At 42.3% G+C, this 14,506-nt stretch overlaps 1 protein-coding gene across 1 annotated transcript; it reads right to left on the minus strand.

The window, feature by feature from the left end:
- Window positions 1-435: 435 nt before the first annotated feature.
- LOC124652469 (lon protease homolog 2, peroxisomal) lies at window positions 436-8,803 on the minus strand. Its single transcript, XM_047191485.1, has 17 exons — window positions 8,693-8,803; window positions 7,896-8,005; window positions 7,697-7,808; window positions 6,628-6,797; window positions 6,221-6,312; window positions 5,737-5,916; window positions 5,520-5,603; window positions 5,193-5,320; window positions 4,913-5,114; window positions 4,622-4,828; window positions 4,054-4,184; window positions 3,499-3,712; window positions 2,332-2,625; window positions 2,039-2,233; window positions 1,543-1,788; window positions 1,316-1,417; window positions 436-995 (listed from the first exon to the last, which is right to left on the minus strand). The coding sequence occupies exons 1-17, from the start codon at window positions 8,800-8,802 to the stop codon at window positions 912-914; spliced, it is 2,661 nt and encodes an 886-aa protein (XP_047047441.1). The 5' UTR covers window position 8,803; the 3' UTR covers window positions 436-911.
- Window positions 8,804-14,506: the final 5,703 nt, after the last annotated feature.

Consider the following 14,506-nt stretch of genomic DNA (forward strand, 5'->3'; position numbering starts at 1 on the left):
TGTTTCCTCCGGACTCCCCGAGAGACCGAGGTTGATATGAGCTCACCAGATAGATGAAAGCCTAAATCCGAATGAAAACGAGGAACCGAGATGCAACTAGACCATTTTTCGCCGTCCAACTAGACCATTTTTCGCCGTCCGATTAAAAAAAAGCTACCAGAGGCTGGAGATGCTCTTACCACACTGAACTTCAATCATACGTCGTGCCCATATTCCCATCCCACTCCTAGTCCACAAAGTGCTCCCTCCAATCCATAATAAGTGTCAGAAGGGAGTAGTAATATTTAGCAATGCGAAATTTCAGATGGCGGTATTTTCAAAACAGCTCTGGTGATCTCATATGCCCTGGGTGATTGGACAGCTGAGCATACTCAGAAACCTAACCAGAACGTGAATAGTGAAGCTCGAGTCAAAAAACGGTACAGAGTAAAAAAATTGAAGGGAAAGTAACTCGTACTGGCAAATACAACCGAGTACTATTGTTCCATGTGCTGCTTATTGATACCCATTTCATAACACTGCAACACTGAAATTTCCCCTGTAATAATAGGTTACATATACACCTAAACCCAACAACAGAGAAAAACAACAGGTGGGATCTCCTTGCTTCCATACCAAGCTGCGCGCAGATCAGCATCTCTATAAAAATACGAGCACAAAGGTCAGAGCAAATCTCCCTGCCACTTTCATGGATATCCTGTATCCGTATATACATTTTCGAATATTAGCTTAATCGAGCTGGACGCGCAAGCTAGCTTCGCTCCAGTTGAACAATTGCTCGACAGCTCTCAGCTGCTCTTCGCGGAAATCTCAACCATGAGCAAGTGATGATGAACCAATCTTCAGAACAGGTGTACACAACCAGTGTGAAAATACCACATAATTCAAGTTCCACTTGGGATTTGTCCATGCTATAGACTGGAGGGTAGTCTTAAAGGGAATCCATTCTCGAAAGCGTGGCCAAGTACTTCCTCGATGCGCTTCACGAGCAGAATCTACCGGTGGCATAAGTAGATGCAAATCAGCAACAAACATTGTAAAGGACAAATTACATCCAGAGAGAAACAGCTGTGACGTAAATGCTTGCTATCCTACATGCTTTAGCCCAGGATGATAGCAGAAACTTCTAGAGTAGATATTTTTGGGGGTTGAATAATTCATGCATCATACATATCATGAAAATGTATAAATGCAGAATCAAGTTAGTGCTAGAGTGCTAATAGGACAGTGTATCCTCAACAATCAAACTACTCGTACATAATGTAGCAGCTCTGAGAAAATCTTGAGTTCCAACTAACGATAATCAATCATATACCTCTATGCCAGAGAGAATGGGAGCTGGAATCTCAGCCAAGTCCTTCAAGTTCCTTTCTGGCAATATTACCCTCTTGATGCCATATCGATGTGCCGCAAGTACCTGAATGCCAGTGAATTATCGAAGTTAAATATAGTTAAAGAGCGCCACGTGAGAAGGATTCACCCTTGAATCTTTTTCATTTCACCAAGAAATACAGAAAATATCAGGAACATATATGGTGGTACCTTGTCCTTAACACCACCAACTGGCAACACCAGGCCCCTAAGAGTCATCTCGCCCGTCATCGCGGTGTCTGCTCTGACTTTTCGGTTACTGAACAATGACACCAGAGATGTTACCAATGTTACTCCTGCAGAAGGACCATCCTTTGGCACAGCACCAGCAGGAAAATGTATGTGAATATCACGACTCTCCAGTAAGTTAATATCAGAATTGGGTGACAGATTGAGGTCAGCAGCTCTTGCTCTAACCTGCAAAAACAATCAAAATCCGAGTTAAAGAGGAACAGAACGTTATTGAACTTGATATGTACTGACAAGAAAAATAAGCATAGTGGAGCTGATGATGCTTAATATAAACAGTATTTCAACTACGCACCATGCTATTAGAAAACAACTTCACATGGCAACAGCAGGTTCTGCCAACTGATGAACCGAATGTATATAAATAAATAAATGCATATGTAAGGGGAGATCAGTGAGAGGAAAGGAAGATGCTTACCCATGTCAGAGCTAACTGTGCTGACTCCTTGATTACATCGCCAAGTTGTCCCGTCAAATGCAAGTCACCCTTACCCACCATGGCTGTAGCCTCTACAAATTGAACTTCCCCACCAAAAGTAGTCCAGACAAGCCCAACAGACACTCCTGGAGACGCCACACGGTCTGCGGCTTCTCTATCGTCAAATCTAGGAGGCTGTAGCACAATGTAATGTAACATGGTAAGATATTATGACAAACATAAACATACTAATCTAGCTCATCATGAAAACAGACTAAGAGGCAATGGCATACCCCAAGCACTTTTTCTAGCATAGCCTCATCAACAACCATGGGTGATGGATTTTCATACGAATTTGTTATGTCCTGGCCCATAGGAATAACTTCCATTTCAACTTCACCACCATCGGCAAGCCTAGAGTCCAGTAAAGTTGTGGTTATTGGTTGTATTTCCTTGCCAAGTCTCAGTGTACTGTCTAGCTCTGCAACCTTAACAGCAGCTGCACGGGCCAATGCAGCTAGGTTTCGTTCAAGATTACGCACACCAGCTTCTCGTGTGTATCTCTCGATGATAAGTTTGACTACAGCCTGGACAGACAAAAGGTACAAGGAATACAGAAATTAATTAAAGAGTTTTAACAATACTCAAATGAAAGAAAATATGAAAAATAAATGGAGAAAGTGTAAGAAGACCATTCTAAGAACTGTTTTAGGACAGATAATGAACTCAATAGAATTATTTAGTGGACTATAAGCAGTTGATGATTGCAAACAAAATGCAATGGTAAGTAGGTACACCTTTGCTAACATCCAGAGAACTATTTTGTCAATAAGGCTAGAGATGGCTTCAACGGGTAGACTTTAGACTAGAATACGAGAACTTTTGGGGAGGAAATAACTTCATTGTTCAGGCTTGATCAATAGCAGATACATTCTATTCCGACAGAGAAGACATTATGAAAGAAGATCTATCTCTAAGGAAACATATACAATAAATTTCATCTCTAGTTCTCTAATACATAGAGTAAATCCAAAACGAATAAACCCAACTAACAAAGAAACAAATTATGCATATACCTACTTGTCAATGAAAAGTCAGATTTATGTTTTTATATCTAAGGAACTAAAACCGTACTGCCATCACGTCTTCTCCTTGTTAAAATAATGGAAAGACAACCCAAAATCAACTACATGCGCTGTGGCACAAATAGAATAGCGCACCTCTAAAGCACCAGTACACTGCACTTCTCACTATAAAAACTGAATTAAATGCCTTTATACTTTCCATTTTAAGCTTCAGTTTATTTCAATGGAGATAAAGAAAACTGAAATATAAATATGCATTCAAAGGGAGCAACTGTTACTCCTCAAACAGATATTGTGAGCAATTCAAACCTTTTTTTACAATGGGGTATCAAATAAAATAGAAAGGTCCATCAGAAGATAGTCCTTGTGTCATACCTCGGGAATCTGAAGATATGCAGAGCTTAAGCCATGCTGTTCCAATACCCTAGGTAGGAGATGTTTCATGGCTATTTTTAGCTTCTCTTCAGGGGTGTAGCCTGGTAGCTCAATGACTTCCATCCTATCTAACAGAGCAGGGGGGATAGGTTGCATCCTGTTGGCAGTTGCAACAAATACGACCTTTGACAGGTCAAATGGAACATTCAAATAGCTGGTAAAAATGTGTCAAGGAATTTTTAATATATATATATATATATATATAACACAGATAGCAGGCCAAATAGCATGATCTCTTTCCAAAAGTACTGTATGGTGTGCATCAGAGTTTTAAAGTAACCCAAGATCATAGCCTCTTGGAAAGAATAGGGGACTAGAAAAAAATGCAGTCCTCAAAGAGATGGGGGTAAAAAGGTAACTAGAAAAGATACGCCCAACTAATCAATACAAGCCTAATTGTAATAAACATCTTTTAGAAAAGGGCCCAAAATTCATGAAGGAACCAGCCAGCTAATAATAAGATGCACTCTTTACACACACAAAATGAAAGGATACTGGTCATTGAATGTTTTATTCTGCTCAGGATCAAGAACTTCTAGTAGGGCTGATGCTGGATCGCCACGTACATCCGAACCAGTCTTGTCAATTTCGTCAAGAAGCATCACTGGGTTGCTGACAGATACTCTCTGCATTTTTTAGAACAGTATATAAGAATGACTTTATTTAACAGTATATAAGAATGACATGTTCTGCAGAAGTATTAGATCAATCTTCTCTTGGTTCAAACAAATACGACAAAAGGATTAAAGATGTTAACCCAGATTCACAGAATGCTAAATTTAAGCAGTGTGCTGTTGCCAGCTTATTGGGCATTCGAGATCACATTTAGAAGTGGTAATTACACAAGAGTAGATGGTACTCAGGCTTGTTCAATGGGAGGCAACTAGGAATCAAGAAAGTACCAGTTTTCCGCACAAAAAGCAAGCTATGATACAAGACCAAGTACATTAGAAGGACAGACAGTTATAGTGAAAAATGGTTGCAATTAATAAGTTCGGCAAAATTAGTCCTCCAATTGATATTGCCAGGAAAAACAAGGAAACTGGAAACAGATCTGAGCTACCTTCAGTCCATCAATGAGGCGCCCTGGCATGCTTCCAATGTATGTTCTTCGATGGCCCCTGATATCAGCCTCATCCTTTACACCACCGAGAGAGATTCTTATGAACTTCCTATTCAGGGCCTTTGCTATGGAAGAGGCCAATGATGTCTTTCCAACACCAGGTGGTCCCACAAAACACAGCACAGGACCTCTGGCATCAGGTTTCAGCTGCAAGAAAATAATGCATCTCCATGAGACAGAATAACCAGAACAAGCACATCAGAAATATTATACACAAGTCAAGTTGCCAACCTTACGGACAGCCAAATACTCAATAATCCTCTGCTTAACTTTGGTCAACCCGTAATGATCACGGTCAAGACTCTCCTTTGCAGCTCTAAGATCAAGTTCTCTTTCTTCACTGACCTTTTGCCAAGGCAGGTCACCAAGAAGTTCCAAATAAGCTCGCGAGCTACTATATCCAGGTTGCTGAGGTTGCATCTTTCTCAAGCGCCTGCACAAAGTCTAGATGGATAAACTAACCTCCAGTACGACATGTAAGCATGTTGAAAAGGATAAAGATAGAAGTTACCTCAACTCCCTTTGGGCGTGCTTCCAAATATTAGTAGGCATTCCTGCATTCTGCATCTTCCTTTCCAATGCAGCTACATCATCTTCATCATCGTCGTTATCACCAAGTTCATCTTTGATAGCCCTCATCTGCAGAGCTAGCAGGGTCACTATCATACTAGAAATATAATTGTATACTACACAAAAGGCCATGGATATTAAAGTTTCTCAACTGCAGAAAAATCCTCTATATGTGTTAGGTATATTTATAACTATCTAGAAATACAAGCATGGCAGAATGTAATTTACTGTTTGTCAAGCATGGAACATATGGTTTTAAGAAACAAACCTGCTGGCGCAACAGAAATTCTTTCTGTGACTTTGACAACTGCCCCTCAACCTTTTGTGTTATTTTCTCAGCTACAAGAATTGACTGTCCATCGAGAGGAAAAAAGTTCAGAAAACCATCAAATGAATAGATCGTATGAAGTGAACTTATTAAAGCACAGGGAATCTTAACAGAATTTATCATTAGTTCAGAGATCATTGGGTTGCTTGATGTTCACCTGCAGGTGTCTGTCTACAAGTTCGGTTGCCTTGGAAAGCCTGACTTTCAAGTCAACTGAGTCTAGCATAGCGAGCTGCTCCTCGAAGCTTATTTCAAAGCTAGCTACAAAAATATCAGCTAGCCTGTATACAGGAACTGTCTCGAGCAGCAACTTGGTCCTACCCACCGTCTTCTGCTTCTGCAGAAACAACAGAGCAATAGTAAGTCAAAACTCACTGACAAGTATCATGAGCAGCACTAAGTCTTCTACTTCTGCAGAAACCTAAACCCTATACTAGTAATTTCCTCAACAGCAAAAACAAAATCATGGATCATGAATATGCAGCTCATTTTTCACAATCTTGCATGGATCTACTACTATCTTCAAAATTAATCAATATTCACTTCTGCGTTCAATCTTCCTATTACGCTGTCAACTATAAGCACCAAATCTTGAAATCAAACAGTAAAAAAGGACATCAAGCTTTCATTGAATTATTTACCTGCTCTAAGACGGATATGAGTTCCATGGCAGTAGCTTTAAATTGCCTAGAAAGAGCAATTAGATCAGGGTCTTGCTCTGCCTGCTCCAACTCTACCAAACCAAAGATACAATAGTAATGTGAGTGTCAAAATTTGATAGATCATGTGGTTTTGAAAAGAAAAGGCAGCTACATAACCAAGTAGTTCTTACAGGAAACAGAATCTTTTAAATTATTTATGAGCTAATAAAGTACATCAGAGATGAAATTATAGTATGCTAACAAGCCATCAAAATCATCAGGGCAGAGACGCCAGAATCAGAAAGAAGATACAGCTGTGTGAATGACAGCAGCTAGCAGCTTGTGATGATTACTGTGAAACGAAGTGGTGTGAAACTTTATATATATATATACTTTTAAGGCCGTACCAGTCTTTGTCATGTCAAGGCGTGAAACACGGGCAACATGATATGATCCCCTTGCATTGAGTTCTTGAACACTGAACCTACATAGGCCTTCAAGAACAACAATGTATGTAACCCTTCCACTTGGTTTCTCCACCCCTCTTGAAAGGTGCAGAGCTCTAGCAGCAACTCCACTATACATGGAAGGAAAATGGAAGTCAGGACGATTAAAAATATGCATAAGGTAGGACAACACAAACACTACAAATCTAAGATAATAATCTAACAAGGGTGCAACTTTGAATTGTGTACTATATACTTCATATTTTATCAGTTTGTGTGATTATGATCCAATATATACTTTGGCTGTAGCTGGAGACAAGAAAGCCCATAGCACAGCAACCATTTGTAGAACATAATAGGCTGAGAAAATAGACTATCACTGGTACATGGAGTGCATGCCAGGACTGGAAGACTAGATGGGAAATGAAAAGTTGTCCCCCGAACAATCGGAGGATCTTAATTTCAAACATTTACTCGTTGGAGAGTAAGTAGATCGTGTGACAGATCTGTCAAGCAGCAACAGAACAGCCAACTAAAGGAGAACTATCCAGAAGCTTGAAAGAACAAATAAATGTTAGCCTCAGTGTTGAGCTACAAGTACCCTCCTCCATGTAAAGTGCACCCTCCTGTCGAACAAGATTTGATTGCTATCAACCTATCTTAGCATTCTTGCTTCATCCACCCCCAAGTCCCCAACAGCAGTATAATCCAATAATGCATTGTTGCATTAGCAACACACGGCATAAGAAGGTAAATATACAAATAATAATGTGTTTGCTCAAATCTATTTTTCATATGTTCATAGAATGAAATATTGAGGAACATTGTTATATCTGCCAACAGCCTAATACTACATGTCAAAGCTCCAAAGTGTAGCACTGACTAAAACAATCTTTAGTGGCCAGGCACTATGTTTTTCACGCAATTACTGTCATATTTGAAGTTTTTCATCTCTAGATTGGAACTTTGTCCATGTATCTAGTACAGAAATTAATGGACAGGCACTTCATTAGCAAATGCTGAGACGTACGTGGTGTGCCAGTGAATGGGCTCCTTCCCGTTCTTCGCGTCCTGTTTGTTCGACTCTCCCCCAGAACCACCAGGCGACTTGCTGCCGCCTTCACCAGAATCACCCCCAACGCCTACAAGAGAAACAGCAATTCCATTAAGAAAAAACAGGTCTACAATGCCCACCAATGGCTCGTTAGCTGAAACAGTCTCTATCTCACCAGAAGACAGAATCGAACCAAGAGCCACAGCCTCGGAGTCCCGCACGGGAAGTACCCCGATCAGCCCCTTGTCCTCCCGCTGCCAGAGCTCCTGCTCCACCAGCTTCACACTGCATGCCAAGCATTGCCCAAGTCAAAAAAAAAAAGGCTAGACCAAGGGCATGAACTTCCCCTCCAGACGAGTCAATGCACGCCTAAAAGTTCCACCTAGCCCGAGAAAAACTCCACCCCTAGATAACCTGAACCACGAGTGACCAGACCGCGCGTGGAAAATTCAACGCTTGTTTTAGGTGACAAGTCGAACACCAAATGAGTGGTGGATCATTGGGAGCTGAATTAGTCAGTCAAGGCCATGAAAAAGCTGCCTAACCGCCCAACACCCTACCTTCAGCCCAACGAGAGCGTCAGATTACCAATAGTAGTAGCTGAACTACGACTTGTGAAAGAGGATTTAACATGAATACTCTGCTCGAGCCATACTGGTAACAGATTATACTTGACAACAGAGGAAAAGGGCATCAATCCCACTACGGGCACATAGAAACACTCCAGAACAGAAAATAATAAAAAGGTCTCTGGAATTTGGAGCTCGCTAGCTGGCTGAGGCGACACCGAAGCTGCGGCGGGCCAAGCGATTGATCGCTCCAGCGGAGAAAACCTAACCGCGGCCAATCCCCCCTCGCCCCAACCCCGGCCTACAGCACACCAAATCACACGAGCTCTACGCGGTCAGCTAATTCATCGGCGTCGGCGGGGGTAAAATCGCCCGCCCGCCCGCCACACGCACGCGTACTGACCTGCTTGGGTTGGTGCAGCGGATCCGCACGATGGCGCCGGGGAGGAGCACCTTGTTGCGGAAGGGCAGTATGGCGAGCCGGCCCGGCAGCTCGACCGGCGCGTCCGCCATGGCCGCCGAGGGAGCGCGCGCGCGCGCTGGTGTGCTGCGCTCGCACGGCGGTGGGAACAGAGATTTTCGGTGGAGGAGGACAAATTGGGGAAGAGGACGACGACAAGGCGAGAGGAGAGGTGGGAGAAGACGGACCGGGGTGATATTTATGTGTGGCGAGTCAATGCTGGGCTGCGGGTGGGCCCGGCTGTCAGATGATTGAGTTAGCTAAGTGCGGTGGGGTCGCGGGGATAAGGGTTGGCGCCGCTACGGTGGGGATCCGGTGCGGGCAGGCGCTGTGCGGTCCGGGACACGTGGTGGGAGTGTTCTTGATGGGTTGGTTTGGTCTGGTGTTCGGTTCGGACACGCTGAGCGGCTGAGAGCAAATTGCAAAAACACCGAAATACAAAAATTTGCCGTTTGGGTGCAAATTCATAAAAATTCTTGCAAGTTGTGATGCAGCAGTACAAACAATTGAATTCCCGGTGCAAAAATATACAAAACCGATAAAAATTCGACACATGTCTGCCACGCTCAGAAAATCTCCAAGTTCCAAAAGAATCACAATGCAATTACATGTAAAAAAAAATTGGAGGGGGCTATATTGGTAAATTTAGGCAAATTGCATGTCAAATATACATATTGACCACGGATTTTCATAAAATTTCCCACCACGAGGGGGGGGGGGGGGGCATGGCCCTAGCCAGCCCCTGCTAGTTCCGTCCTTGACAATGCAGTCATCCTTCTAGTTAGCAGCGCAGGGCAGGCCAGCGGGGTGGCAAACCCTTAGTTGGGCAACACGCGACGAGCAGCGGCCGGCGAACCTATCTGGGAGACGGGGTGGGCGATAAAGCACGACGGGGAGCGAACCCGTGCTAGGCTAGGCTACGAGGCAAGGTTCGTTGGTGTACCCAGGCATCCGCTTTTAGCTGGTTTTTCTGAAATTTGTATCCACTGTGTTGCATAGGTTGACTTGTTTGCGTGAATTATTGTGTATACGAAGCATTGCACTCATGAATTGATTACTTTGAAGTCTCAATCCCAAGATATCAAGTTGCGAAATTGGAGAGGTTGTAGGTCATGAGGAGCTTCGCAATTGGAGAGGTTGTAGATTATGAGGTTGCGGGTTATTACAACTCAGGCTGCGGTTATGAGAAGAATGTGAAGAAAATGCAGAAGGCATAGCTTAGATATAGTGATAGAAAAGAAGTGGCATCTGCTTTCTAAGTGTTGTGTGCAATCTGTGCGAAGGGAATAAAGATGAGCATTTTCCTTTTGATGGAGCATTGTTTGGTTTCATTTGCAGATCCATGCAAATGTGAACTTCTTGTGCAATTGTTGGAAATATGCACTTGGTGTTTGCATTGGTACTTGAGATAATTTTTCCAACATGGTCATCGGTTCAACCAACAACCATCTAGTGCTAATTTGAATTTATTGCTGGCATGCTAGAAGAGTTGAACGCCATAACAGGCTACATGCCTTTCTTTTATCGATGAAGATAACAGGCTACATGCTTGGTGTTGGTTTACAATCATGTGAAATGTTTCTTGTTTGCAGACCAAACCAGTATATGAAATATGAACGAAAACCCAGCATTCTAACTGTTCAATTGATACTTTTTGAACTCCTTCTCTCCACTGAAAATGAACAGAGATGCATGTCCACTTTCACTGCTTCAAGCACCCCTTATGATGGTGTACGGTTGACAGTAGACTAGCAGATTCATATGGTGTTTTCCCCTTTGCTCACATGTAGTTCTTGCAGCATTGACCCACTCATTTGCACTGCACCGATGAATGAGGTGGGGGAGGAATGAAAGTCCCACACAACGCCGACGAGATAAGCCCTACATTGTGATAAACTCGCACCAGCAGAAGCTCCTTACGTGCGCTAGGGAAGAAGATTCTCACCGTACTGCGGAGGATCTTCGAGCCACCCGCGGCAGCGGGGATAATCGCCCATCGTCACTTGGTCTCCGTCTCCGTCTCTACCGCCTCCGTCTCCGTGTACGACTCCTACAAGCCCACCTCCTTCGTCCGTACAAGGAAACGCTCGGGAAAAGCCGAAAATTGCCCACTCGATCCATGGCACAAGGGAAGGCAGCAAAAGTTAAGCTAGATATATTGCGTTGCAATTTGTTTAGAACTTAGGGGGGTTTACTAAATAATTTGAGCTGGGCAGAGTGATACGTTGCAAACGTATCTATAATTTTTGATGTTCCATGCTTGTTTTACACCAATTCATATATGTTTTGCTCACACTTCGTTGCACTTTTATACATTTTCCGGCACTAACCTATTAACAAGATGCCATAAAGTCAGTTCCCTGTTTTATGCTGTTTTGTATTTCAGAAAAGTTGTACAGAAAATATTCTCGCAATTGGACGAACCAAAATCTGAAGTTAATATTTTACCGAAAAGAAGACGAAGTCCGGCGGAGATACGAAGGGGAGGCACAGGGCGGCCAGACCATGCCTTGGAGCGGGCCCAGGCCTGGCCACGCCAAGGGGTGGTGTGGCCCCCTGGCCTCCACCAACCTCGCCCTTCCGCCTATTTATTCACGATCTTGAGAAAAACCTAAACACCCGAGCCTCCAGCCACGAAAATTTATGTCGCGGCCGCCATCGCAGACCCTAGCTCGAGAGGGTTCTGAAGCTCTTCCCGGCACCCTGCCGGAGGGGAAGATCATCACCGGAGTCCTCTACATCGCCATGCCTGCCTCCGAAGTGATGTGTGAGTAGTTCATCCCTGGACTATGGATCCATAGCAGTAGCTAGATGGTTGTCTTCTCCAATTTGTGCCTCGTGTTTAGATCTTGTGAGCTGCCTAACACGATCAAGATCATCTTTATGTAATGCTACATGTTGTGTTTGCTGGGATCCGATGAATATTGAATACTATGTTGAGATCGATTATATATACTAATCATATATTATTTGTGATCTTGCATGCTCTCCGTTGCTAGTAGATACTCTGATCAAGTAAATGCTTGTGACTCCAAGAGAGAATATTTATGCTCGATGGTAGGTTCGTGCCTCTAGTTTTCTGGAAGAGTGACAATAACTTCTAAGATTGTAGATGTGATGTTGCTACTAGGGAGAAAACAATAATGTTTTATCTAAGGGTAATTCTATTATTTACTTTACACACATTGCTTAATGCGATAATATGTTACTTGCAACTTAATACTGGAAGGGGTTCGGACGATAACAGGAAGGTGGATTATTAGTCATAGACGCAATTGAATTACGGTCTATGTATTATGTTGTAATGCTCAAACGAATCTCATAGTAATCATCTTATCATGTATGGTCTTTATTCTGTCAATTGCCCAACTGTAATTTGTTCACCCAGCATGTTATTTATGTTTATGGAGAGACACCTCTAGTGAACTGTGGATCCCGGTCCTTTTCTTCTACACTGATAAATTCATCCACTGCAATCATATTCTGTTTACTTTCTGCAAGCATTGTTCTCTTTAATTCCACTGCAAACATCTCTTTCCGCTCGATACGTTTAATCTTTTGTGTTCAGCAAAACCGGTGAGATTGACAACCTCATTGTAAGTTGGGCAAAATATTTTGGTTGTATTGTGTACATGTTCCACGTTGTTGCTGACGCCGGTAATGCGCCCTATCACAAGTCAGCTAGCAACACCTTCAGAAGTCACACTTTTCTTCTACCGGTCGAATAAAACTTGATTTTTTACTGAGGAAAAACTTGCTGATGTGCTCATCATACCTTCCTCTTGGGGTTCCTCAACGGTGTGAAGTCTACGCTACGTCAAGCACCATCACAGAGCCAGCGTGCCGGACAAGTGTTGAACTCTGATTGGCCTTGTATGTTTTTAGACCCGAAATACAACTATATGTACCGCTACATCACAACTTACAAGAAGTTGTATGAATTTGCACCCAGATTATAATTTTTTGTATGTCTACTGCAATTGCCTCAATTTTTCAGTTATTTAAAAGCGGGGGAGTAGGTTGTACAATAGGTCTAAATTTCAGATTTAGTTGATTAACGACATATCGAACAAATAGGATCCACGAGTAAGTGATATGTGTCGTTAACGGTTCATGTGTTATCAATTGACAACCTACACTAACTAATCTACTCCCCCAATCCCATGAAACATGTAAATAATATCTAGATACATCTAAATTTAAACAAAGTTCTGATAAATTTTGTCGGACGAAGGGAGTATGAAAGTTTAAATAATTCGGATTACCTTTCAAAAACTTTTTTTTTGCTACATTCAGTCAAAATTGGTCAAAATTTTAAACATGTTCCGGGTGTGTATAGACAACATGCGTCCCAGTCGTCAGATTTGATATTACTCAGCTTAGTTTGAGATTTATATTTATATGCAACATGTTACATAGTTGGTGATCTATGAGAAAATGTAAAGTGAGTAATTCGCGTAAATTAACAACATTAGTCGGTGGTCTGTGCAATATGGTAATAGCCTTATTTTTGGGTAAATATGCTCATGGCTGGTCGACGACTCTGATAGAGTTCAGACCACCGTACCGGCTGAGAGACGGCCTGGTTAGGGGATCTCGGCCGTCGGGTCGTCGGCGTCCGTGCGTCAGACGGTATAGATCTTGATCATTGAGGCATCCACGTGAGGAATTGGTTTTGCTCCCACGTGATGCAGTGGGTTGTTCTATGATTAGGATTTGTACGGATTGGGTGTCACAGGGTCTCATCCGATATGAATCGACTTTTCCTAATGTTGTCAAAAGAAGGTACTCCATCCGTTCGGTAACATAAGACGTAGTGTTAGAACACAAGAATTATGTACAAGAACTTTGCTAATGTGGTTTTACATGGCATGAAAATGGCACAGCTTCAAACATAGTTCTGGAAAAATAGTCAAACATTTTCTATATAAATAAAGATAAAGCTTTTCATCTAAAATAACGGGTCTACATCTGTACACCTAAGTTCTCATTTGGCTCAATCCATGGCACCACTATATTCATTTTTAATTATTTTTAACAATCAATACTTATAGTAACAAATAATATATGGTAGAGATACACAAGGCAGCGTATTAATGTTCTGCAACCATTACACTGCTAAAATATTACGTACAAATACTACATTACACCGTTAAAATACGCACGCAACCATTAAAGTGATCAATCAACAACAGCAAGAGTACCAACACCATTATGTCAAAGGAGAAAATTGAAGTCGCTAGGGAGCCGAGAATATAAATCACCATTGTCGAGGATGTAGCAACCGTGAAAAAATGTCTAAAATTGATCTGGTGAAGCAAGATTCGAAGGCCCATACCTAGAGAATTGCAGCCTTCGAACGTCACCATTGACGCCACGAACGAGATCTTGTCGTCGAACGAAGGGCCAAGAACACTTATTATAGACGATGTCATCTTCATGAAGGTGGAGGACAAAAATATGATGGCTACCAAACCCTAACCTAATCTATTGAAAACCCTACTTTTATTAAAAACTTCACGCATAGGTCGGGTTCCTGACCCCTCCCGATGCCGACGAGGCCGGCCGGATGAGGGAGAACCGACCTATGGAGGAGACGGACGTAACGTAAACCTAACTCAACAAACACCCCTTTTCCACTTTAAAAATAACTTAATATTTATGATTTGTCTAATGTATTAATGTAGTAACTACTCTAGGGGACAAGCATTTTGGCATCAAGGAGCATATGTTTCCCTTTTTAAATAAGTGTTTAAC

Source organism: Lolium rigidum, chromosome 5 (assembly GCF_022539505.1).
Source record: "Lolium rigidum isolate FL_2022 chromosome 5, APGP_CSIRO_Lrig_0.1, whole genome shotgun sequence".
NCBI classification, from domain to species: Eukaryota; Viridiplantae; Streptophyta; class Magnoliopsida; order Poales; family Poaceae; genus Lolium; species Lolium rigidum.